Genomic DNA, 23,695 nt, shown 5'->3' with positions numbered 1-23,695 from the left:
CGGATATCAGAGATCCAAGTCAAGCTTAGGAATGAGAATAGTAGGTCCAACGTACCGGATCGTAAATTACACGGATAATTAACGTGCAGCTCGGACATCGCGCAATATCTTCTTCGTCCTTAAGCTGTGCCAACGTAATTTCAAATTTGTCTCCACATGGGCATGGAAACGTAAACGCTTGACGCGCCTCGTCAAATTCCATATCTTCTAGCTCAATTTCATCGTAGTAGGATACAGCCATGGCATACAACGCAGTGACCGCGAGCGAAGGATCACGCTGTTGGCCGACAACGCCACGCTAAAAAAAAAAAAAATGTCGATGTCGTCTGCCTATATCACGTGGCTCTCCACCTCCTTCGTGCTCCTGGACAGCATGGCGCGCAGGACCATGGCAGCGAAAGGGGAGGAGGAAGCCGTGCAGGCTGATCCACGCTTTTCTATGGATGCGTGGGAGAATAAGGAATCGACACGACCATCGAAGCGGGATAGAGAAGAGGATGAGGAAGTGGAAGAGGAAGAGGAAGATGAGGAAGATGAAGTAGGCGGAGACGAGATGGATGAGAACGAAGAGGAGGCTATGGCAGGGCCGATTCTCACGACGAAAGACCTGGAAGAGTTCAAGAAAAAGCAACAAAAGAGGGGCATTATCTATGTGAGTCGTATACCGCCAGGGATGACGCCAGCCAAAGTACGGCATATTTTTTCACAATTTGGTGAAGTGGGCCGCATCTACCTGCAACCCAAAGAAAAGGCGACGTCCAAAAAGCCGAAGCGCGCCTCGCACTTCTCAGAAGGCTGGATTGAGTTTCAGTCGAAGCGCGTAGCGCGGACGACCGCCGAAATGCTCAATGCACAGCCCATTGGTACCTTGGGTGGCTCAGCACATTCATCTAGGCGATCGCATACGGGAGCGGGTGTAGTAAACCGATGGAAGGACGATGTGTGGACAATGAAATACCTCAAAGGCTTCCGGTGGCCCATGTTGATGGAGCAGATGTCACAAGAACGCGCATCACACGCGGCACGATTGCGTATGGAGCTATCTCAATCGGCCCATGAGCAGCGTGACTACCTCAAGAAGGTTGAACGTTCGCGTGTGCAGCGAGAGAAGGAGGCGAAACGCATCAAACGTGGAGAAGCCCCGAGTGAGGCGGTAGCGCCGACCCATACATACCAGCAACGTGCACCGGTGTACCGCGATGTGCGTGACCAACGTACGCACAAAGGGCCCAGTCGCACACCAGCGAGTGGTGGTGCAGACATGGACAATGTGTTATCGCAAATTTTTTAATATGCAGAACCTATCTAGAACGAGCCGCCCAGCTGCTCGATCATAGCATCGATTTCATCCTGGTCGTTCATGTCAAGCTATTCTGTGAGTCTGAAGATGCACATACCGACTCGGCAGTGTCGTCGTCACCGACACGCTGGCCATCAAAGATGAAACGCACACTGTTCTCAGGCTTGCCCATACGCTCGGCATACGCGCGCTTCAGCTTCGCAAGCTTGGTGGTACGCTTGACCTTGAAGAACACTTCGTTGCCTTCAGCATCCTTGACTTTGATGTTAAGCTGCTCCGGAGCGACCTCCGGCTTAGGTACAGTCTCCTCCGACATGATCCACGCTAGGTTGTCTGTGCTGCGGCGGCCAGCCACTCGTATAGACCAACAGCCCAGGGACGCCCGTGTAGCACGTGACCAGCCTCCAGCCCCCCTCGGCAGCGGCGGTCTTCGAAAGCGCGGGCGTCGCTCGACGTGTCTAGCTGCATTTGTTTGTTGTGTTGCACGAGCATGACGTCGAACGCATCCGCGAACAGTCTTGCGCGTTGGATCCAAGAAAACCGCTTTGCGGTGGTAGCCGTTGCTGCGACGGCGGCCGTGGCCAGTGCTGCTGGTGCATACTACCTGTCAGGCACTCGTTCTGTGGCAAAGGATTCTTCCAGCACGAAGACAGCATCGAGCAGCAGCTCGAAGAAGAAGCGCTCCAAGAAGTCGAAGAAGGCAAAGTCAAGTGCCTCGACCACGTCGGATGGCCCGCTTCTTGACGATGCGAGTGACGAATCACTTGCGAACCTGAGCGAAGCGGAGATCAAGCGTTTGCCGCAGGAGCGTCGCGAGGCTGTGGCGCAGTACCTCAAGGGCCTGGGCAACAAGGCGTACACGGACAAGAAGTATGAAGATGCTATTGCCAAGTATACCAAGGCGATTGCTGCCGCACCATCGGCCGTGTTCTTTAGCAACCGTGCTGCGTGCTACTCGAACCTGGGTCGCCCGGAGAAGGTGATCGAGGACTGCAACGAAGCGCTGAAGCTGGAGCATGCATACGTCAAGGCGCTGAACCGCCGTGCTGTGGCGACCGAGCAGCTGGGCGAGAAGGCGGAGGAGCCGGGCGAGGAAGGCGACAAGGCTCGCGCTTATCTCACGCAGAGTCTCTCTGACTTTACGGCCGTGGCCATTCTGGGTCAGTTCCGTGATTCGAATGCCACCTCGAGTGTCGAGCGTGTGCTGAAGAAGCTGGCATCTGGCAAGGCGAAGCAGATTATGGCGACGCGTGAGCCGCGTCTGCCAAGCCCGACGTTTGTGACGGCGTACTTTGAGGCGTTCCGTCCTTCGTCGCCGCCCAAGATCCACGACGATGCATCGCAGGGTGACAAGACGTTGCAGAAGGCCTTTGAGGCGCAGGCTGCACGCAACTACACGCATTCGTTCACGCTGGTGAGCGAGGCAATTGAGCAGGGTCTCTCGACCAAGGAGCTGGAGGCCACAGCGCTCAACCTGCGTGGCACGTACTACTTCGTGATTGGCCTTGCGCAGCGTGCGTTGGACGACTTGGACCGTAGCACGGAGCTGTGTGACGACTATGTGCAGAGCTGGGTCAAGAAGGCGAGTGTGCATATGGAGCTGGGCGACAAGGATGCCGCGTTCAAGGACTTTGAGAAGGCCATTGCCATCCAGCCAGAGGACCCTGACATTTACTACCACCGTGGCCAGGTCAACTTTATTCTGGGCGACTTTGACGCGGCGATTGCCGACTACGAGAAGTCGACGTCGCTGGACGACAAGTTCATTTTCTCCCAGGTGCAGCACGCCGTGGCGAACTACAAGCTGGGCAACATTGCGCGCAGCACAGCAGCGTTCCGTCGTATCCTCAAGACGTTCGAGAACGCGCCGGAGTCGTACAACTACTACGGTGAGCTGCTCCTCGACCAGCAGCGCCATGAAGACGCTGTGGCGAACTTCGACAAGAGTATCGCCCTGGAGCGTGCCAAGCCCAACAGCACGAATGTGCTCCCGATGATCAACAAGGCCCTGGTGCTCTTCCAGTGGAAGCAGGATCTCACGGGTGCCGAGCAGTTGTGCCGTGATGCGCTGAAGATCGACCCTGAATGCGATGTGGCCGTCGCGACGCTGGCGCAGCTGAGCCTGCAGCAGAGCAAGATTCCCGAGGCGATTGAGTACTTCCGTCGCTCGGCGGAGATTGCACGCACAGAGCCTGAGCTTATCAATGCGATCACGTACGAGTACGCCTCGCGCGCGCAGCTGCAGTTCATCCGCGACTACCCTGAGCAAGGTGCGGCTCTGAGCCAGATGGCCAGCTCTCTTATGTAAGTCAATTGTCGTACGACTACGTAGGTGACCGTAGTAATTCGGCCCAGGCACCTTCTTCGCCATACTGAGCGCGCTCACGAAAGTCCCACAATCGATGCCGAAGCTTGCCCCAAACCGCCTGGTGGGGGGACGTGAAGCAGAGACGCAGTCCAGGTATGGTAGGCGGGGGGATGTCTGCGGCTGCTGCCGGCATCTGTGCGAGATGGCGAAGGCAGGCAGCACGAAGGACCTCGGGTGCTGACACGCCACGGCCTCGCATCTCTTGCAGCAAAGCTTCGTGTAGGGTAGCGTGACGAAGGAGATGGGCAAGAACGTCACAGGCATTGGACCAGGGCGCAGAGGCAAGACTCTCAATGGCCAGCGTGGTATGTGCGGATGAAATACGTAGGCGCCGTGTGGGCGTGTGGATCAACGTAGAAAGAAGCTGAAGAGATTTGTCCAGTTCCATAGGGACGTACACATCGAGCTCTTCCACACACGACCATACGATCATTTTGGCAAAGAGGTCAGGCCGTTCATTTTCGTAAAATGGATAATGCATAACAATACTCAAGCACCGCGGCGTGCACAGCCGTGGTCGAGGACGTTGACGCCATGCGAGTGGTTGAGGTGCGGCCCGTGGAACGAGAGGGAAATGGGCCATGTGTTGTCGCGCGACTTGGTCGGTAGGGGCATGTGCCAGCTCGTCGCGGAGCCACTGGGGCATATCTTGGTCTTCCCAGTGGGACGAAGAAGGCTCGGGCGCCGCGGCGGGTGCCTCGTCAAACAGGTGCTCACCGACCGCCCAGGCAGCATGACTGTGCTGGCCACTCACTTGCGCTGCATCACGCAGTAAAGCGCGAGATTCAGTCTGCCACAGAGAGAGGTACTCGATGGTCGAGCCATGGTAGTGCAAGAACCGCAAGAGTTCAGATTCCCAGCCTGCTGAGGTCTGTGTAAGCCGTGTAATCTAGAATGCGTAAGAAGCAATGCCCAGTACTTACATCATCAATGCCCACAAATAGAGCACGTACGTAGCCAATGCTGGGGAAGGGCGGCTGTGCAGCGCGCATCCGTGCATACCATTTGCGAAAGTCACGCACATGCCGTGGGAGGACAAGGACATCGTACAACGCGGACAAGGCCCAGTCACGAACGATGTGGCACACGGCACTGAGCCGCAACAGCGCTTGGACACTAGCCGCGTCCCCTTCAGAGGCTGGATGCGACAATGCATGTACGATACGGTACATCACTTCACGGGGCAGCACGGGTAGGCCGGCGGCACGTCGTGCCTCGGCCTGCGACCCACGCTGCATCCGCGTCACACTGCAATGCGCACGGAGCGATTGTGCCTGGCTTGACACCCCAAAGCGCGCGGCCAGGGCCGCCAGCCTCTGCCTCCACCCCACACTACTTTCTCCCACGTGACACTACGGAGCTAAGGGCGCAGACGTCCTAGCGAACGAGCCTCCAGATCGTTGCCTCTGAACATGCCTATTCTCCCTAGCCGATCGCGTCAGTCATCGGTGGTTGACACTACTGCTGAGGCACCAGCGATGGACGCGCAGCAATCGACACGCAAGAGCTTCTCAAATATCTTTGGTGGTGGCGCACGACGTGAGTCGACCGAAGCTCGCCCGATAAGCAGCACCGCCCCGCGCTCGGACGCGGCTGCTGCGACGGACGTGGCAGCACCGTCCAAGTCTAGAAGACCTTCAGAAGTGGGAACGCCAGGTGAGGCTACCTCGTCGGCCACGGCACCTGCAGCGACTCAGGGTTCGGCCAACCCGGACTTCGTACGTATCTATCCGACGCACTAACGTCAGACACCCGTCGCTGGTCACGAAGGCAATCTCACAGACGAGCAGAAAAGGGTCCTAGACAAGTTCCGTGAGGAATTGTACGCAAAGAACGCCCTCGAAAAGAACAATGCTCCTCACTATCAAACGACACAGCTCCTGCGATTCTTGCGAGCTCGTAACTTTGACGTGGCCAAGTCTTTGGAAATGTACCTCAGCGCCGAGAAGTACAAGGAAGACATCGAGCTGGATCGGCTATGTGAAGAGTTTGAGTTTACTGAGCGCGCTCAGGTCGCCGAGTATGGTTGGCGCATGTACTTCCACAAGACCGATAAGCTTGGCCGCCCGATCTTTATCCAGGATTTGTCGGGTCTCGATACGGATAAGGTGTTTAGCGTGACGACCAACGAGCGGATCATCCAGAACTTTTCTGTGACGCTAGAGAAGGCTGTCCGCATGCGCTACTTGGCCTGTACGGAAGCGCAGGGCCACCTCGTGGACGATAACTTTATGGTGCTCAATGTGCAGGGATTGGGCCTTGGTACGTTCTGGGCGATGAAAAACCGGTTGCAGCAGCTGCTAAACCTGCTCGACAACAACTTCCCAGAGCTATCTGGCCGTGTGCAGATTATCAATGCGCCCATGCTCTTCACAACGATCTGGTCGTATGTCAAGGGTTGGCTGCCCGCCCACACGGCGGAAAAAATCGACATTTGCGGCTCCAATTACCTGCCGCTAATCAAAACGTTTGTGGACATGGACAACTGGCCCAAGCACCTGGGTGGCAACTGCACCTGCAACGCCAAAGAAAAGACGCATCTTGCCTGTGAGACCTGTGATCCAGGTCCCTGGAAAAACAGCTCAGCTGCGGCGGGCCTTTAACCTTGAGTGACGACACTTTATGATGCCTATCCGACAAAAAGGACATAGTACGGCCTTTTCCGATAAAAAAACTCTTGTGTTGAGAGTATGGGTATATCTACGACTGTAAATGGCGTGTAAAGGAAAACTCAATCAACAAGATCCACAATGTTACATAGGCCAATACGCCCACAGGCATGACATTGCGCCACATAGCCACTTCCCAGTGGAACACACGTCGTGAGTGGATACGGGCAGCACGGTAATTTTGAAAGAACATGGACATACGTGACTTTTTCTTGAGATGTTTACGACGTGTACGGTCTTGCAATTTCCGCTGTCGGCGCTCGTCGATACGACGGTGCCATTCCTGAATTTCACGGACAGAGACCGTAGAAGAGGCACTGGAGGTGGGGACTGAAGGAGTGAGACTCTGTTTTGAAGGCGGCTCCAAGTCTGAATCCGTGTCGACAGTGTCTGTGGGCCCACCCATCAAGGCACGGAAGAACCGTAAACCCTGTTCCCTGTACAAACGGTACCGTCTCTCACGGCTGAGTTGCCATACCCAAGGATGTTGCAAGTCTTGATGGTCCATATCATCATGCTCAAAGTGCGAGAGCCCCTCGCCGTCCGAAATCCCCGTCTCGTTGACGTCAGAGTGACCATGGTCATGCGAAGAGGGTTCGTCGATATCTGTAATGTTGCTGGTCGTCCAACGGGCAAAGATCTCGAAGAAGGCCGTGAACGTCGACACGGCCACCCATGCGCCAAGCGGCTGAGACTGGCCACTTGCATACAACACCAGCCGCACAAGCGACCATGAAATGGACTGGAAAGTGACAAGGCGAATGAGGGTAGGAATGATAGTATAATAAATCAACCAGCGACGTAGTAAAAGAGTCGTCACAGAGAGGGCATGGAAAGCAGTACATACAGTCCAAAGCATAGACGCAATGTACTCCACGGCGCTAGCATTCTCGTCCTTGTAGGACTCACGCAGCCACCGTCCCTGACTACCCTCGATATAGGCACGCCGCAAAAAGATCATCGTTCCATACGCACCAGGTACCACAGCAAACAAACGCAAAGAGTGAAGCAAGATGGCAAACGCCATGGGCAGTGGCTGAAGGGGCTCGACTTCCTCCGTCGTTTCCACGCGGGAGGGGCGTGGTGAGTCAGTACTAAGGAACGAAGGGACCATGCTAGACAATCCGCTGTTGGATGGATTTGAACGCTGGATCGAGTCAAGCTCATCCTCAGAGTGCAACGCAGACGTGGAACAAGATACTGGATGAGAGTCAGACAGTCCAGACCGAGAGGGCTTGAAACGCTGCCGTAACGGGCGCGCACGCAAATCGTCAGCGGACACAAAAAGATCTAGCGATGACATGGAATGAGCATCGGATAAATACGAGTCAGTGCGAAGCAGTGAGTGCCGATCCGAGGATGGCGTTGATATGGAATTGTGGCGCGAATGACGTTCATCCACAACTGTGTAAGGAGGAGGAAGCTCCGACATCGCCATCGACCCCGATACACCCATGCTTGGCTGAGACATATGCCGAGATCGTCCGCCCCCGCCTGGTGAGCTACTTGTCGAGGCGGCACCGTCCAATTCCCATGTAAGATTATGGATACGAGATCGGTCATGCAAATGGATGCCATCCATAGAATGAGAAGGTGCCAAAGGCACGCTGGAGGACTCCAAAGGACATAAAGAGCTACTTTCCTCTGTCTTCCTCCGAAGCAGAGGAGGTGGCTCGCGATGCCCTTGTTGTTGCATCGCTCGCTGATGGACAGGAGACACGAATTCCTCACGCGCTTCGCACCAGGTGCGCGCAGATTTTGCCTTTGCCGCGGAGCAGAAAATCTGGCATATGAATGGATCAAGTAAGATTTCTAAGCACACATCAACGAGCACTCCCACGTGCCATGTCAATCTATCTCTCATCACCGATGGCGACCAACGCAGACGCGGGGGAACCAAGCCTCGCTGATTTTTACGTGCGATACTAGTACGTACAGGAGGTTCTCGATATACTTATATACAGTACAGGGCATCAAGGCCGACATGGTCATGAGTTCTTAGAGTTCGAATACGATCGTGGACGTCTGCGTTATGCCAACAACAGCAACTACCGGAATGACTCGCTTATTCGGAAAGAAAGTATGTATGAATCGTGCTTACACGTACAGTGTGGGTGAGTCCACTGGTTGTGAAAGAGCTGCGGCGGATCGTGGAAGATAGTGAGATCCTCAAGTACGTTTGAATGGATTAAGCAGGCTAACGTGTTAGGGAAGACGACGCGAAGTGGCCCAAAAAGAACGTCGTAGGACGTCAAGAGCTGGAAGTCCGGCTCGGTAAGGAGCATATTTCGTTTGAGGTACGTCACAATAGACTTACAGTGAGACGGCCAAACTTGGATCGCTCGTTGAAGTACAGGATAGCGAAGATCCAGAAGGACTACGTGTCATGTATTATCTCGTGCAAGATCTTAAGGTACGTGTGCTCTCCGTTAACATAAATTAGTGCCTGATTTTCAGCTTGATCTCGCTGCATTTCAAAATCAAGCCAATCTCTGTATAACTGCAGCAGATTCGCGCAGCGGGAGAACGTCTGTCTACATTGTAGGAACTACTATGGTAGCCAGGATATCCGTAGACAGATCGGACATCAATTTGATCGCACATGCCAGCCCAGGGGCCGAATCAGCTTGTAAGATTTTATTTCCTTAGCATCGTAGGCGGTACAAAGGTGACGCCTCTACTTGAGCAGTACAATGGTAGTTACTCCTGGATCTTAGCCAGGATCTCCGAGTCACGGATCAGGAGGTATTCCTGTTGGTTAGCCAGCAATATAGACTGGTCCACGTACCTCATCGCCCACTTTGATCGAGTTACCGCCCCAGGACGGAAGGAGGACCTTGTCACCCGCCTGTACGCTGGTCGGCACGACTTTGCCATCCTTGTCAGGCGCACCAGGGCCAGCGGCAATCACTGAGGCCTCCGGCAACGGGGAAGAGTTGGCCGACGACGGGAGGAAGATGCCCGAAGCAGTCTTGGACTCCGGCTTGAAGCGCTGCACAAGAACGCGGTCAAGCAGCGGTACCACGGACTTGATGTTACGGATCGAAGAGGCCGACTGCAAGAGGTTAGTATTCTGTCATGGCATAGCAAGGCGCTACAACGACCTTGCCGCCACCTTGGCGACGTACCATAGTATGCACAAAGTATGCAAGCGCGTATGACGCACTCGCCCTGACGTCTTGTATCCTCAGCACGATGCTGCGAATCTCTCATCGGCCGAGGAAATAATTTCCATTCGGTTCCGTTTCATTCCACTTAGCTACGCCAGAACGTGGAGACGCACAGTGAGTGGCTGCGTAGCACGGCCTAGTAGGCTGCTATACGCAATTCTTCTAGGGCATTCGGCGAACTTCGTCAGATGCGTGCATAATAGAGTCGCATACGTAGCCCCACTCACCTTCCTATTCAACTGACAGAACCATGTCTATGTTGCGTTCCACTGCAGCTGCGCGTGTGCCGCGCGTGCTGAACTCGCGCGCGCTGTCGACTTCGGCGGCCGTGCTGAGCCACAAGGAAGTGAAGTTCTCGAATGAAGGTCGTGCTGCGATTCTGCAGGGTGTGAACCTTCTTGCGAATGCCGTGAGTGTTACGCTGGGCCCCAAGGGCCGTAACGTGATTATCGAGCAGCCGTTTGGTGGCCCGAAGATCACCAAGGATGGTGTGACGGTGGCTAAGTCGATCACGCTCAAGGACAAGTACGAGAACCTCGGTGCTCGTCTCGTGCAGGATGTGGCGAGCAAGACCAACGAGCTGGCGGGTGACGGTACCACCACCGCCACGGTGCTGGCTCGTGCCATTTACGCCGAGGGTGTGAAGAACGTCGCGGCTGGCTGCAACCCGATGGACCTGCGTCGCGGTAGCCAGGCTGCGGTTGACGAGGTCATCAAGTTCCTGGAGAGCCACAAGCGCGAGGTGACGACCTCGGAGGAGATTGCGCAGGTGGCTACCATCTCGGCCAACGGTGACAAGCACGTTGGCTCGCTGATTGCCACTGCTATGGAGAAGGTCGGCAAAGAGGGTGTGATCACCGTCAAGGAGGGCAAGACTCTCGAGGATGAGATTGAGATTACGGAGGGTATGCGCTTCGACCGTGGCTACATCTCGCCCTACTTTATCACGGACGTGAAGACCCAGAAGGTGGAGTTTGAGAAGCCCCTCATTCTCTTGAGTGAGAAGAAGATCTCGGCGCTGCAGGACATTCTTCCGTCGCTCGAGACGGCTGTGCAGGCCCGCCGCCCTCTGCTCATCATTGCCGAGGACATTGACGGTGAGGCCTTGGCTGCGTGCATTCTCAACAAGCTGCGTGGCCAGCTTCAGGTGTGCGCTGTGAAGGCGCCTGGCTTTGGTGACAACCGCAAGAGCATTCTGGGCGACTTGGCCATCCTCACTGGCGGCCAGGTGTTCTCGGAGGAGCTCGACATTAAGCTGGACCGTGCTACGCCGGACATGCTCGGTACTACGGGCAGTGTGACGGTGACTAAGGAGGACACGATCTTCCTGAACGGCGATGGCAACAAGGATGCCATTACTGCTCGCTGCGAGCAGATCCGCTCGATGATGAACGACCCGAGCACCTCGGAGTACGACCGCACCAAGCTGCAGGAGCGTCTGGCGAAGCTCAGCGGTGGTGTGGCTGTGATTCGCGTGGGTGGCTCGTCGGAGGTTGAGGTCGGCGAGAAGAAGGACCGCTACGATGATGCCCTGTGCGCTACTCGTGCCGCTGTGGAGGAGGGTATTGTGCCTGGTGGTGGTGTGGCTCTGCTCAAGGCCAGCAAGGCGCTCGACTCCATCAAGACTGCCAACTTTGACCAGCAGCTCGGTGTCTCGATCATCAAGAATGCGCTTACGCGCCCTGCTCGCCAGATCGTGGAGAACGCTGGTGAGGAGGGTTCGGTCGTGGTCGGCAAGCTCCTGGAGAACCCTGGCGAGTTTGGCTTTGGTTACGACGCGAGCGTTGGCGAGTACAAGGACCTGATTGTGGCTGGTGTGCTGGACCCGCTTAAGGTGGTGCGCACGGCCCTGCAGGACGCTGCTGGTGTGGCCTCGCTGCTGACGACTTCGGAGTGCTGCATTGTGGATGCGCCGGAGGAGAAGCCTGCGCCGCCGATGGGTGGTGGCATGGGCGGCATGGGCGGCATGGGTGGTATGGGTGGTATGGGCTTCTAAGAAGCTCGTAAGTAGCACGTGACCAAAAGATACCGTCATTTCCAATAGGGAACTGAATGCAAACTGGGTGAGAAACAGAGTGTATGTGGGGAAGGATAGGCAGATGTGTTGTGGCCTGTGTGTGTTCTATCGACCGCATGCGGTACCACAGAGAAAAAAAGCTCTACTAGGACAAGGAGAAATGAGAAGGATAAAGAGGCGGTGCCGGTACATCGGACTAAATTACGAGGAACGAGCGAGCTTGTGGATACTCATGACGAGGTTCAGCGCCTCTTGCGTGCGCTGGTAGTCTTCCGAGTTGATAACGCTAGGGAGACGCGATTCTGACGATGCGAACGGCGACGGAATCATCGCTTTCAAGTACTCGTACGTCACCAACGTAGCACCGAACTGCGGACTCGATCGCAGCACACGAGCCAGCGAACCCTTGAAGAGCGCAGTGGGCGACTCGGTCTTAAGGATCTGGAAGAAGCAGTCCGTAATACCCTTGTACGTCGCTTGACCTTTGCGAGCCTCGACTTGAAGACGCGTCTTAATCACGTCGGCCGGGGTCGTGAGGAACGCGGCAGGGATACCAGCAATCGACGCGGCAGAGATGAGCTGGCCGAACGACAACTTCACACCTGGCGCCTCGCCAAACAGGTCTGACTTCAAGTGAGCGTACATAGGGAAGTAGATCGCACTGAACGGAATGTCACGCAGCAAGCAAGCGCCCGCACCCTTGTACAGACCAAAGAGACCGAGACGACGAATGATCTGCATCGCACTCTTCTTCGCCTCACCGGCAGCCTCACCCTGCACCTGCAGACGGATCTTCACGATCTCCAGGGGATTGGTGAACACGACCTGAGAACCACCGGCTACGGAACCGGCGAGGACCTCGGCGGCGATAGAAATGTGGCCATCAGCATCTTTCGTTAGCGAACGAACCAAATCGTTCATCGTCAGCTTGATGGCCTTCTCAGGCGCCACGCCGAGAAGCTGCGGCACAAGACCCGAGTAGAAACCAAGGAAACCTTCATTGCTGAACACCTTCTTAGCACAGTCAAGCGAGTTCTTGTACATGAGCGCTTCACCGACGACATTCGAGCGCTGGTTCTGCATACGCGTCTTGACCAAATCGATGGGGTACACCAGTGTAGCACCGACGGAGCCAGCAATACCACCCAGCACAAAATTGTACGTTGACTGACCGAGATTCTGCAGCGTCGTTTGGAGCGTCGAGCGGGACGGCTTCGTGCGGTCTGGGGTAGACGTCAAAGGAGACGCGGCAGGCAGCACCGCACCCTGATCTTTGATGGAGATCGTGTGACGTGTAAGCCCCGAGCTTGGCACACTCTTCTTTTCATAGTGCACGGCACCGTTCGGCGCCTTGGACGCCTCTACCAAAAGCTTGAGCTTGTTGGCCAGCGCGGAGGAAGGTTGATTGGTCGTGTAGATCTAGCGATGGTCAGTCGTCCCCGAGAAGAAAAGAACACGTACCTGCACATTGAAACTCGATGTGCCCTTCTCAGGCCGTATAGAATCAGAGGCGGCAGGCAACGCCTCACAAAGGAGAGGTGAGAAAAACATACTGGCAGGCAGCAGACCACTCGGTGACGGACTGTCTCCCACACAGGCGTCAGGTTAGAAGAAAGGTGGCTGGCTGAAATAATTCGGAATATGCCCCTGATAGACCCGGCATAGATGTCCCCTGACCAGAAAGTGGAGTGAGGGAAAGAACGTACACTATGGCGCTACAGGAGGGCGTTGGGTGCGGGGCGCCCTTTTACTACTGGCCAACGGCGGCAACGCCCTATTCTCTTTCTCGGCCTCATGCGATTTTTGGGCGATGCGTTCCACGACACTAGTTCCATCGCGGAAGCGCGCGCGGAAAAGCACGTTCGCGTTGGAGAATAGGCCTTCCTTGAGTGACACCACAATAAACTGCGAGCCCTTGAAACGAGTGCGGAATAAGTGGCCAATATGCTGCGTATGGGACAGATCAAGCGCGGCGTCCACCTCGTCGAGAATGTACATAGGCGCGGGGTTGAATTGCAAGAGCGACATGATCAGACTCAGGGCAATCAGCGAACGCTGACCACCACTGAGCTCAGTCAGACTCTGTTTCCACGTTTGCCCTAGCCGAACGCGCACTTCGAGACCTTGTGTGATGTCGGCACCGTCAGGGGGCTGGAGCTTGGCATAATTTCCTGGCAACAACTCGCCGAAAATGGAACCAAAGTCGCGGTTGACCTGCTCAAATGTCGCTTGCAGTGCATCCTTTTTGTAGCGATCGAGCTCCTCGATGGTCTGCTCGATTTTGCTCTTGTCACGCAGGACAGTCGAGAGCATATTCTGAAGACTCGCATCCTTCTTCTCGATATTGTCAATCATATGCATCACACGTGGGTTGATACGCCGTTTCATGCCGCTTTGCTGCTCGCCTAACTGTTTGCACAGCTGCTGAACATCTTTCATGTTGTGCTTGCTGAACTCGTACGGCGTATTTGCCTGGCCAAAAAGCGGCGCATCGTCCAAAATCCATGGATAGTCTTCCTCTAGCGCGCTCAGCTGCGAGGTCATCGCATGGCATACCTGCTCGTGTTGCTCCAAGTCCCGCTGCGCCTGCTTGATAGCAACGTCCGCCTCACTAATGGCCGCTTTCTTCGCTGCCAGCGTGGCTTGAAGTGTATTCACTTCATCGCTAAACGCCGAGAGCGCGGCCTGTTCTGCTTCGACCTTCGCTTCTGCCTCAGCCACGCGCTGCCGCAAAGCATCACACGCAGCGGCACCTTGCTGCTGCTCTTGCAGCGCCTGTTCACACGCTGTCTGTGCCTCGGTCAATCGTTCCTGCGCTGCTTCTGCGTCCATACGGTGCTGCCCGAGATCGAGCTCAGCTGCTCGAAGGGCTGCCTGGCGCTTCTTCAAAGTCTGAGCCTGCTTTGCATGGGCCGCCTTCATCGCCTTGCATTCGTCGCGAACCCGACTCACTTTGGCCTCCTTGTTCGTACCCAGCTCTGCGATATCGCGCTCCAACTGGGCACACTGGGACGCCGCATCAGCCTGCCGCGCCTGCGCCTCCTCAATCGACGTTTGCAGCGCTGCCAACGACGCACGACCCGCCTCGATCTCCGCCTGGAGCTGTGCGGCACGTGATCCGTCCACTTGCTGCTGCAGGAGGTCGGCTTGGTGTTGCTGCAGCTCGTACGCAGCGACGTGGCGCTGCACCTTCTCGTGCTCCGCCGAGAGCTTCGCCCATGCAGCGTCCGTATCGTGCAGTGCCCTTTGCTGGGCATGCAATTCGGCTGCGACCTGTGCCACCTCTTGCATACGCAGCAAAATGTTGGCCTGCGCGGTGTTCGCACTGCCGCCGGACAGTGTGCCTGCAGGATCATAGATATCGCCTTCAAGGGTAACACTCTTCATCCGCACGGCCGCATCGAACGTGACTTTTTTCGCGGTGGCTGCATCTGCACAAATCAACGTCGTGCCGAAAACGTACTCGAGCGCCTTGGCCACATCACGTTCGTAGCCCACGAGCGAGAGGGCCAAATCCACTTTGCCTGGCGCAAGCTGCTGCGCAGCAGCCACCTTGGCAGGCGGCGCGACTTGTGCCTGGATCTTGGTTAGAGGAATCAACGTCACGCGCTTTTTCAGCTGGCCCTTTGCCAGGATCTGAGCGCCCACCTGCTCGTTCTCGACCACGACGCTGTACAAACGGCCACCTGCACATGTTTCCAGCGCAGTGGCATACTTGGTACGTGACGGATCGAGACGGACAAGACTTGCGATCAGCCCTTTCACTTGCGAGCGATCAAAGTTCGGCGTTGGATCCGCATATGTGAACTGCAACGATGCAGGCAAACGCTCCTGCATGGCTTCGTGCTGTTGTGAGAGGGCCTCGATCCGCGATTGCAGGGCTTGCCGCTCCTTGTGGAGCTGCTCATAGGCCGGCGCATTCCAACCCAATGCATCGACGTCGGCCTTGGCCCGTTGCGCCGCCCGCTGCGCCTTGTGGAGCTGCTCAGTGAGCTGCCGATTCTCTTTCACCTCGCGCTCCACTTGCGGACATTTGGCCTCGATGTCCTTCTCCAAGTGCGCTATACGCATTCGCGCCTGCTGAATCTCCGCTTGCGCAGCAGCCTCTTTGTCCCGCGCCTTGGCCAGCTGTCCTTGGAAGCCGCCCTGGGTATCTTGGGATCCGGTCGACATACCGGTAAGTAGCGTTTGGAGAAGCGATTCTTGCTCAGCCAACTTGGCACTCGCATCGTCGTGCTCACGTTTGAACTCGACAAACGTAGAGGCAAGATCATCGTAGGTATGCTGTTGCGACTCGCACGCTGCCTGCGCTGCCGCTAGCGCAGCTTCTTCTGTCTCGACACGATGTTTCTCCTCCTCGTATGCGGTCTGCCGAAACTCTTGCTGCGCAGTAGCCTCCACGAGCTCATGGGCCAATGCCTTGGCATGTTCCATCGCAGAGCGGCCATCCGCACTGCTATGAGAGGCCAGTTCAGTGGCACGACGTTCTTCGAGCTTGGCTAGTTCCGCTTGCAGACTGGACATATGCTGAACCCAGGCGGCGCGTTCGTCTTGCTGTGTATGGATGAGGTCGCGCGTGTGCTCAATGCCGTTCTGCTGTCGGTCGTCCAGTTTGGATCGCAGAACCTGCCATTCATGCGCCTTGGCAAGACGATTGAGACGCTCAAGTTCCGAGGACGCCTTTTGGTACTCGAGAAAGGCACGTTTTTCCTCGCGTAGCTTATCGAGCTTCGGCTTAATTTCCTCGTCCAGGAGCGTCTCGATTTCGCGCACCTTTTGGTCCTTCTTGGCCATCGTACGGAACGCACGCTCCTTGCGCTCCTCAAACATGCGTGTACCAGTAGCCTCCTCAATCATCGAGAGGATCTCGGCTGGTTTCATGTTGAGCACCTTGGTAATTTTGCCCTGCATAATCAAGAAGTTGGGGTTGTTGATGTTCAGCTGCACACTCTGAAACAGGTTTTGCACGGCCTGCTGCGTGGCTTTGTGGCCATTGATCAGGTACTTGGACACACCGCCCATGGCGATTTGCCTGGTCACCGTAATAGTAGGGTAGTTCTCAAAGGCCACAGGCGAGCGCTCCTTATCGCTGTTATCAAACACGATCGTCACCGAGGCTTTCGTCACACCAGCCTGTCCACGTTTGTAGATCAGATCCTGGATATTGGAGGCGCGCACCTGGCGTTAGATACAAACGATACATACCGAGCTGAGATTCGTGAGGCCAAGCACGAAACAAATGGCATCAAGGATGTTGCTTTTCCCACTACCATTCAAGCCTGTAATCGCATTGAAGCTGGGATCAAAGCCACGTACATGCGTACGGACAGGGTAGCTTTTGAACCCATCGATGATGAGCTCTTCAATCCGCATACCGCCCGCCCGTGCTTGGGGTGTACGTGAGCTACACACACGCGTCGTGCGCTTGGGCGACGGCGGTGTGTTGGTGTCACGTGCCGTGAGCCTGCGCCGTTGAGGCTTGACGCGACGCGCTACTCGACACGCTCACGCGATGCCGAAGCAGGCGACATTGGAGTAGGTACTCGCTATCACTGACACATAGGTCACTGTTTGTCGGTGCACCGCCGACCAAGCGTGCTCGTGTGGATGAGGATGCTTCGTCGGCCTCGGTAGTCCCAAGCGACAAGGGGCGTGACAAAGCGCTGGCTGCCATGGAAGCGCACGCCGTGGCGGCGAAGGTAAAAGAGGTGGCAGGCGAGACGACTGTGCCGAAAGGCAAGCCGATCACATACGCCACATTGGTGGACACGTTCAGCAAAGTAGAAGCGACGACGAAGCGACTGGAAATCCTGCAGCTCGTCACGGATTTGTTCGTGCAAGTGATGAAGCAGAGTACAGCGCAGCACCAGCCTCTCCTAGCTGCGAAAGAAAATCTACTCACGTCAGTGTACTTGTGCATCAATCGACTATGCCCTGACTACGAAGGACTGGAGCTCGGTATCGGTGAAGGCCTTCTTATCAAGGCCATTGCGCAGAGCACGGGCCGCGAAATGGCACGTATCAAAAAAGACTTTGAGGCCAAAGGCGATTTGGGCCTCGTTGCTCTCGCTTCGAAGAAGCACCAGCCCACGATGTTTGCAGCGCAGGCATTGACAGTGCCTTCCGTGTTTAAGCAGCTGAAGGAGATTGCCGCAGCGTCAGGCGCCAAGTCGCAAGACAAGAAACTGGGCATCATCAAGCGACTGTTGGCGGCGTGTACAGGCGAAGAAAGCAAGTACTTGATTCGCAGTTTGGAAGGCAAGTTGCGTATTGGTCTTGCAGAAAAAACAGTCTTGGTTGCTGTAGTGCAAGCTGTGATGCTCGTACGCCTGGGGAGCGAAGCGAAGCGTATGGACGAAGAGGCATTGGCAGCGCAGTTGGAGCAGGGCACATTGATTGGTAAGGCTGTGTTCAGTGAGCTGCCTTCGTATGACTTGCTGATTCCTGCGCTGCTCGAGTATGGCCCCGAGGGACTTCGTGCGCACTTGAAACTTACACCTGGCATCCCGCTGAAGCCCATGTTGGCGAAGCCAACCAAAGCCATTGGCGAGGTGCTGGACCGATTTGAAGGGCAGACATTCACGTGTGAATACAAGTACGATGGAGAGCGAGCGCAGGTGCATGGCTTTTATGCAGACAATGGCACATTGCAAGTGCGTGTGTTCAGCCGCAACTCGGAGGATATGAGCATGAAATACCCCGATCTGGTAGCCCAGATCCCACACTGCCTGACGCCAGCGGTGCGCAGCTTTGTCCTGGATGCGGAAGCTGTGGCATGGGAGCCAGCGGCAGAGGACGAGAAGCAAGCGCCTGGCCGACTGCTACCGTTCCAGGAGCTGAGCCGGCGGAAACGCAAAGATGTCAAAGCAGAAGATGTGCGTGTGGCTGTCAAGTTGTTTGGCTTTGATCTGTTGTACCTGAACGGCGAGCCGTTGTTGCAAGAGACGCTACAGCGACGGCGCGAGCTGTTGCGGGAACATTTCCAGCCGGTTGTCAACGAGTTTGACTTTGCAACGCATCGCGACTGCACGACGACGGAGGAGATTCAGACGTTCCTGGACGAAAGTATCGTGCATGGATGTGAAGGTCTCATGGTCAAGATGCTCACGGGCGCAGACGCGACGTATGAGCCCAGCCGCCGCTCGATCAACTGGCTCAAGCTGAAGAAGGATTACCTTAGCGGTACAGGCGATAGCTTGGACCTTACGGTGATTGGCGGCTACTATGGCCGTGGTAAGCGTACCAACGTGTATGGCGCTGTACGTATGACAACGACTCACCACCAGTTCCTATTGGCCTGCTGTATGTGCCAACCAGCGACGACTGACCACAGACGACGAGGACAGCGAGACGTACCAGAGCATTTGCAAGGTACGTACACCACGAGCTTACGCGCAGATTGGCACGGGCTTCTCGGAAGCTGACTTGGAGTCGCACTACCAGACGCTCAAAGAGCTGGAAATCCCGGTGAAAAAGGGGTACTATGACTTGGGCGATGCCAAGCCAGACGTATGTACAGGCCAAAGGCTCACGACCAGGTGTTCTTCGAGCCCAAAATCGTATGGGAAGTACTCACAGCCGATCTGTCCCTCAGCCCCGTCTACACGGCGGCCCGCGGCATGATTGATGCACGTGGGATCTCGCTGCGCTTCCCCCGCTTCCTTCGTACGTACCGCTGCACACTCACGCAGGCATTCGTGACGACAAACCCCCGGAACTCTCGACCACGCCCGAGCAGGTGGCTAGTATGTATCGAGCCCAAGCCATTGCGAGCAAAGGCTCACGTGGTCTGGACGACGACGATGGGTTCTGGTAGGCCTATAGACATGCCGTCACTGGCGTTCCTAGGAAGGGACGGACGTGTAGTCGTAACCTCCACAAGGGCAACGTGTCGCGCGTGCTTTTCGTCGGCCTTTCCATCTCGCTATGTTCTCGCTGCCGCCAACGTTGGTCGCCGGTATCCATGCCGCAGAGCAGTACCTTGATGACCCTGCGATCCCCTGGAAAGGCCTAGTCGAGGGCTTGCTATGGGTCGTCTACCTTTTTGAGACGTACGTGTCGTTCCGGCAGTACTTGATGTACTACCGGCGCACAGCGCCCAAGGCGCTGATAGAGCATGTGTCGCACGAGGACTTTGTGAAAAGCCAGAAGTACGGACGCGACAAGGCCCGCTTTGGTTTCATAGCGGACGGCCTGAATCACGTTGTGAACTTGGCTTCTGTACACTACAACTGGAGTGCGCACATCTGGGTCTGGAGTGGGATGCTGCTCACCAAGCTGGGCGTAGCGCACAGTGAGCAGACCATGTCAGGCGCCAATGCTGTGGTGTCTGTGCTGGTGCAGCTCCCGCTATCTATGGCGCTCAGCGCGTACCGCAACTTTGTGATTGAGGAGCGACACGGCTTTAACAAGCTGACATGGCGCACGTTTTTCACCGACAAGATCAAGGAGTTGCTCTTAACCGGGATCATTACGGTGCCACTGATTGCGCTCTTTGTCACGGTCGTGCGGTGGGCGGGGGATCAGTTTGTCGTGTACGTTGTGCTGCTGATCATGGCAGTCGTCGTATTTGGCTCTGTCATCTACCCCACGCTCATCCAGCCGCTGTTCAACAAGCTGACGCCGCTGCCTGAGGGCGTGCTGCGTGATCGTGTGACAGCGCTTGCGAAGCAGCTCAATTTCCCGCTCAAGCACTTGTACATGATCGACGGAAGTCGGCGTAGTAGCCACTCGAATGCGTACTTCTACGGCTTTGTGCCTGGCGGCAGCAAGCACATTGTCATTTACGATACGCTGATCGAGCAGTCCACGCCGGATGAAATTGAGGCCGTGCTCGCGCATGAGCTGGGCCACTGGAAGTACGGTCATCCGACCAAGCTGGTCGCCATGTCGTTTGTGCAGATCTTTTTGAACTTGTGTGTGTTTGCTGTCTTCATCCACAACAAGTCGCTCTTCCGTGCGTTTGGGTTCGGTAGTGATGCGTCGGCGGTCGCTCGTGTGTCGTACCTGCCTGTGATGATCGGTATGGAGCTGTTTAACCTGGTCGTGCATCCTGCCGATGCGCTCCTGCAGTTCACACTGAACGCCGTCGTGCGTCGGTACGAGTACCAAGCTGATGCATTTGCTGCGCAGCTCACGCGGCCTGCGCCGACAGCCGCAGAGAAAGAGGCGCGCGCCTTGCTCACGTCGCAGCCATCCACCCCGACGCCCGCCGCGGAGCCAAGTGCCACAGTTCGTGCATGGCTCTCGCGCTACAGTGACGCGCCGTCGTCGGTGGAGGGGCAGGACGCCGAGGCGTACCCGGCGCTGCTGCAGCGCGCGCTCGTCAAATTGTCCATTCACAAGTACGTTTTTTGTGTCATACTCACATCAGTTTGTCATCGATGCATCATGATCCACTCTACAGCGCGTATCACTATAGTCATCCTACGCTGGTCGAGCGCCTTGTCGCGATTGACCGGCTCACGCCTTCCGTGGCGAAGAAGGCGCAGTAAGGCACAATCGACCAACCCATTACTTCTTCTCGAGACTCTTGCGGTACGCCGCCTCCATGTCCGCCTGCACGTTCGGCATGACAGGCTCGTGCTTCTTGTACTCCATAGAGAACTCACCCTTGCCCTGTGTCAGGCCACGCAGCTGGCTCGAGAAGCCGAACATGTCGTTGAGGCTCACCTCGGCGGTGATCGTAAAGTCGTCTTCACGCACTTCCGTGTCCTCAATCGTACCCTTACGCTGGTTCAGCGCACCGATCACAGCGCCCTGGAACTCGACCGGGGCAATCACTTCCACGGTCATCTTAGGCTCCAGAATCGACGGACCCGCCTCGCGGAACGCCTCGCGGAACGCAGCAATCGTCGCGATACGGAAGGCCAGCTCACTCGAGTCGACACTGTGCGCCGCACCGTCCTCTAGCACCATACGCACACCACACACAGGGTAGCCCGCCAACGAACCCTTCTCCAGCGCATCGCCAAAGCCCTTGTCACACGCAGGAATGTAGCTCGCAGGAATGTTGCCACCCATGACCGCGTTCTCGAACGCCGTGTCCTTGCCCGTATCTTCGTCCATGCGCATGGGCTCAATGTAACCAATGACACGCGCAAACTGACCAGCACCGCCCGTCTGCTTCTTGTGCGTGTAGTTGAACTTGGCCGGCTGCGAAATCGTCTCGCGGAACGCGACACGCGGCTTGCCTGTCGTGCATGGCACGTTGTACTCACGGCGCATACGTTCCACGTAGATCTCCAGGTGCAGCTCACCCATACCTGAAATGATCGTCTCACCAGACTCGGCGTCCACATGCACACGGAACGTCGGGTCCTCCTTCTGGAAACGGTTCAGCGCTCGCGAGAAGTTCGCACTGGCGTCCTTGCCTTCCGGCGAGAGCGAGAGCGAAATCACAGGCTCCGGCACAAACATCGCGGACATAGAAAGCGACGTACTGCCATCCGTAAAGGTGTCGCCCGACGAGCACTCCACACCGAACATGGCACAAATCTCACCAGGGCCAATTTCGTTCACGTCCTCCATATCGTTCGAGTGCATACGCACAAGACGAGGGACCTTGACCTTCTTGCCCGTACGCGAGTTGAAGATGATACCGCCACGGCGCAGCGTACCTTCGTACACACGCATGTAGGTCAGCTGGCCAAACCGACTTTCTTCCAGCTTGAACGCCAAACCCACCAACGGCGCCTCCGAGGCAGGCACCAACTGCACTTCACTGCCCGCCTGCGCCGCGGCCTGGACAGCGTCCGCATCCTGGCCCTCCTGGTTCGCCTCTGCAGCGAGCTTCTTGGCTACATTCATATCGTTGGCAATCGCCGGGACCTCCATCGGGTTCGGCAAGTACGCACACATACCATCCAACAGCGCCTGCACACCCTTGTTCTTGATCGCAGTGCCCATGAACACAGGCGAGAAGCGGCAGGCCACCGTAGCACGACGCAGCGCCGCAGCTAGCTCATCCAGCGTCGGCTCACGCTCTTCAATGAAGATCTCCGCCATTTCATCATCGACATCCGACAACTGCTCGATCAGTTCCTGGCGCTTCTCCTTGGCAAGCTCCAGCACACTCTCGGGAATGTCGTCCGTCTCCCGCACGACATTGCCCTTGATGCCTTCGTTGTACACGGCCTTCCAGCGCACCAGGTCGACTACGCCCTCAAAGTTGTCCTCTGCACCAATCGGGACCTGCACGGCTGCCGAAGGCATACGCAGCTTCGTGCGGATCTGCTCGACCACGCGCCACGGGTTCGCACCGGCACGGTCCATCTTGTTGATGAACGAGAGACGCGGCACATTGTAGCGGCGCATCTGGCGGTCCACCGTCATGGTCTGCGACTGCACACCGGACACGGCACACAGCACCAACACAGCACCGTCCAGCACACGCAGCGCACGCTCGACTTCAATCGTAAAGTCGACGTGCCCAGGCGTGTCGATAATGTTGATGTGGAAGTCCTCCTTCTTCTGCGTCATGGCCGAGTCGTCCGCCGCATCGCCAGTCATGTTGCTCTTCTCCGTAGGCGGCGTCGCTTTCCACTTGCAGTACGTGGCGGCCGACTGGATCGTAATACCCTTCTCACGCTCCAAGTCCATGCTGTCCATCTTCGCACCGACTTCATCGCGACCACGCACCTCGTGAATGTCCTTGATACGGCCTGTGTAGTATAGCACACGCTCCGTTAGCGTCGTCTTGCCACTGTCGATGTGCGCACTAATACCGACGTTGCGCTGGCGCAAGAGACGCGCCACATCCGCCTCACTGGGCTGCACAGTGGTCGCGAGTGGCAGCTCACTTGGCGCCGTCGAGTACGGCCGTGTCGGCTGCACCATGGATACGCGCGCCACAGCAGGGACCGTGGCAGGCAAGGCGCTCCTTCGCTTCTGCAGCGTCTGCATCGCACGGACAGCCACAGCTGTAGGACGAGACGCCAGCGGCATGCTACGCTGCGCTAACGCGGGGCGGAGTACACGTACAGCTCGCATGATCAATAACGTGACCTCACTCGCTCTAAACTAGACGATGATGCACGCGTTCGAAGAACGAACGTACGTTGATGGATCTACGAACAAAAAAATCGGCGGACGTGTCTTTCTTCCTACTCGCTCCGTCCAGCGCCGGCCGAGGTGGCCCAAGTACCCAAGAAAAAAGATGCGACAAGAACA

General features: G+C 56.5%; 15 protein-coding genes across 15 annotated transcripts; 7 read left to right on the top strand and 8 right to left on the bottom strand.

The window, feature by feature from the left end:
* Nucleotides 1-6: 6 nt before the first annotated feature.
* Malapachy_2578 (zf-csl-domain-containing protein) lies at nucleotides 7-241 on the bottom strand (the record flags this gene model as incomplete). Its single annotated transcript, XM_018137067.1, has 2 exons — nucleotides 7-24; nucleotides 56-241. 2 exons carry the CDS (start codon nucleotides 239-241, stop codon nucleotides 7-9), a joined length of 204 nt encoding a protein of 67 aa, XP_017993281.1.
* A 132-nt stretch (nucleotides 242-373) lies between these two features.
* Malapachy_2617 (tbp-binding activator of basal transcription) lies at nucleotides 374-1,291 on the top strand (the record flags this gene model as incomplete). Its single annotated transcript, XM_018137105.1, has 1 exon — nucleotides 374-1,291. The coding sequence occupies one exon, from the start codon at nucleotides 374-376 to the stop codon at nucleotides 1,289-1,291; it is 918 nt and encodes a 305-aa protein (XP_017993095.1).
* Nucleotides 1,292-1,305: 14 nt separating this feature from the next.
* Nucleotides 1,306-1,616, bottom strand: Malapachy_2579 (small ubiquitin-related modifier; the record flags this gene model as incomplete). Its single annotated transcript, XM_018137068.1, has 2 exons — nucleotides 1,306-1,368; nucleotides 1,398-1,616. The coding sequence occupies 2 exons, from the start codon at nucleotides 1,614-1,616 to the stop codon at nucleotides 1,306-1,308; spliced, it is 282 nt and encodes a 93-aa protein (XP_017993280.1).
* Nucleotides 1,617-1,790: 174 nt separating this feature from the next.
* Nucleotides 1,791-3,608, top strand: Malapachy_2591 (adp atp carrier receptor; the record flags this gene model as incomplete). The annotated part of the gene is made up of 1 exon (XM_018137080.1): nucleotides 1,791-3,608. The coding sequence occupies one exon, from the start codon at nucleotides 1,791-1,793 to the stop codon at nucleotides 3,606-3,608; it is 1,818 nt and encodes a 605-aa protein (XP_017993062.1).
* A 16-nt stretch (nucleotides 3,609-3,624) lies between these two features.
* Nucleotides 3,625-4,906, bottom strand: Malapachy_2605 (hypothetical protein; the record flags this gene model as incomplete). Its single annotated transcript, XM_018137093.1, has 2 exons — nucleotides 3,625-4,557; nucleotides 4,592-4,906. The coding sequence occupies 2 exons, from the start codon at nucleotides 4,904-4,906 to the stop codon at nucleotides 3,625-3,627; spliced, it is 1,248 nt and encodes a 415-aa protein (XP_017993135.1).
* A 174-nt stretch (nucleotides 4,907-5,080) lies between these two features.
* Nucleotides 5,081-6,271, top strand: Malapachy_2595 (hypothetical protein; the record flags this gene model as incomplete). Its single annotated transcript, XM_018137084.1, has 2 exons — nucleotides 5,081-5,386; nucleotides 5,417-6,271. 2 exons carry the CDS (start codon nucleotides 5,081-5,083, stop codon nucleotides 6,269-6,271), a joined length of 1,161 nt encoding a protein of 386 aa, XP_017993066.1.
* A 97-nt stretch (nucleotides 6,272-6,368) lies between these two features.
* Malapachy_2604 (myp1 protein) lies at nucleotides 6,369-7,769 on the bottom strand (the record flags this gene model as incomplete). The annotated part of the gene is made up of 1 exon (XM_018137092.1): nucleotides 6,369-7,769. One exon carries the CDS (start codon nucleotides 7,767-7,769, stop codon nucleotides 6,369-6,371), a length of 1,401 nt encoding a protein of 466 aa, XP_017993166.1.
* A 437-nt stretch (nucleotides 7,770-8,206) lies between these two features.
* Malapachy_2540 (mago nashi) lies at nucleotides 8,207-8,837 on the top strand (the record flags this gene model as incomplete). Its single annotated transcript, XM_018137029.1, has 6 exons — nucleotides 8,207-8,265; nucleotides 8,302-8,417; nucleotides 8,447-8,510; nucleotides 8,547-8,634; nucleotides 8,661-8,750; nucleotides 8,781-8,837. The coding sequence occupies 6 exons, from the start codon at nucleotides 8,207-8,209 to the stop codon at nucleotides 8,835-8,837; spliced, it is 474 nt and encodes a 157-aa protein (XP_017993118.1).
* A 200-nt stretch (nucleotides 8,838-9,037) lies between these two features.
* Nucleotides 9,038-9,468, bottom strand: Malapachy_2520 (hsp10-like protein; the record flags this gene model as incomplete). Its single annotated transcript, XM_018137009.1, has 3 exons — nucleotides 9,038-9,088; nucleotides 9,126-9,392; nucleotides 9,466-9,468. 3 exons carry the CDS (start codon nucleotides 9,466-9,468, stop codon nucleotides 9,038-9,040), a joined length of 321 nt encoding a protein of 106 aa, XP_017993442.1.
* Nucleotides 9,469-9,757: 289 nt separating this feature from the next.
* Malapachy_2532 (heat shock protein 60) lies at nucleotides 9,758-11,503 on the top strand (the record flags this gene model as incomplete). Its single annotated transcript, XM_018137021.1, has 1 exon — nucleotides 9,758-11,503. The coding sequence occupies one exon, from the start codon at nucleotides 9,758-9,760 to the stop codon at nucleotides 11,501-11,503; it is 1,746 nt and encodes a 581-aa protein (XP_017992786.1).
* A 222-nt stretch (nucleotides 11,504-11,725) lies between these two features.
* Malapachy_2522 (mitochondrial carrier) lies at nucleotides 11,726-13,075 on the bottom strand (the record flags this gene model as incomplete). Its single annotated transcript, XM_018137011.1, has 2 exons — nucleotides 11,726-12,943; nucleotides 12,986-13,075. 2 exons carry the CDS (start codon nucleotides 13,073-13,075, stop codon nucleotides 11,726-11,728), a joined length of 1,308 nt encoding a protein of 435 aa, XP_017993444.1.
* Nucleotides 13,076-13,231: 156 nt separating this feature from the next.
* Nucleotides 13,232-16,897, bottom strand: Malapachy_2517 (nuclear condensin complex protein; the record flags this gene model as incomplete). The annotated part of the gene is made up of 2 exons (XM_018137006.1): nucleotides 13,232-16,702; nucleotides 16,730-16,897. The coding sequence occupies 2 exons, from the start codon at nucleotides 16,895-16,897 to the stop codon at nucleotides 13,232-13,234; spliced, it is 3,639 nt and encodes a 1,212-aa protein (XP_017993390.1).
* A 139-nt stretch (nucleotides 16,898-17,036) lies between these two features.
* On the top strand, nucleotides 17,037-19,340 carry Malapachy_2543 (dna ligase; the record flags this gene model as incomplete). Its single annotated transcript, XM_018137032.1, has 7 exons — nucleotides 17,037-17,059; nucleotides 17,088-18,783; nucleotides 18,811-18,826; nucleotides 18,858-18,895; nucleotides 18,923-19,033; nucleotides 19,063-19,189; nucleotides 19,216-19,340. The coding sequence occupies 7 exons, from the start codon at nucleotides 17,037-17,039 to the stop codon at nucleotides 19,338-19,340; spliced, it is 2,136 nt and encodes a 711-aa protein (XP_017993117.1).
* Nucleotides 19,341-19,450: 110 nt separating this feature from the next.
* On the top strand, nucleotides 19,451-20,918 carry Malapachy_2547 (caax prenyl protease 1; the record flags this gene model as incomplete). The annotated part of the gene is made up of 2 exons (XM_018137036.1): nucleotides 19,451-20,872; nucleotides 20,898-20,918. 2 exons carry the CDS (start codon nucleotides 19,451-19,453, stop codon nucleotides 20,916-20,918), a joined length of 1,443 nt encoding a protein of 480 aa, XP_017993113.1.
* Nucleotides 20,919-21,037: 119 nt separating this feature from the next.
* On the bottom strand, nucleotides 21,038-23,515 carry Malapachy_2515 (elongation factor g mitochondrial; the record flags this gene model as incomplete). Its single annotated transcript, XM_018137004.1, has 1 exon — nucleotides 21,038-23,515. One exon carries the CDS (start codon nucleotides 23,513-23,515, stop codon nucleotides 21,038-21,040), a length of 2,478 nt encoding a protein of 825 aa, XP_017993388.1.
* Between the last annotated feature and the right edge of the window lie 180 nt (nucleotides 23,516-23,695).

The sequence above is a fragment of the Malassezia pachydermatis genome (genome assembly GCF_001278385.1).
Source record: "Malassezia pachydermatis strain CBS 1879 chromosome Unknown scaffold2, whole genome shotgun sequence".
In the NCBI taxonomy this organism is placed as follows: Eukaryota; Fungi; Basidiomycota; class Malasseziomycetes; order Malasseziales; family Malasseziaceae; genus Malassezia; species Malassezia pachydermatis.
The sequence above is the reverse complement of the archived record's forward strand: the minus strand, read 5'-3'. Positions and strand labels throughout refer to the sequence as shown.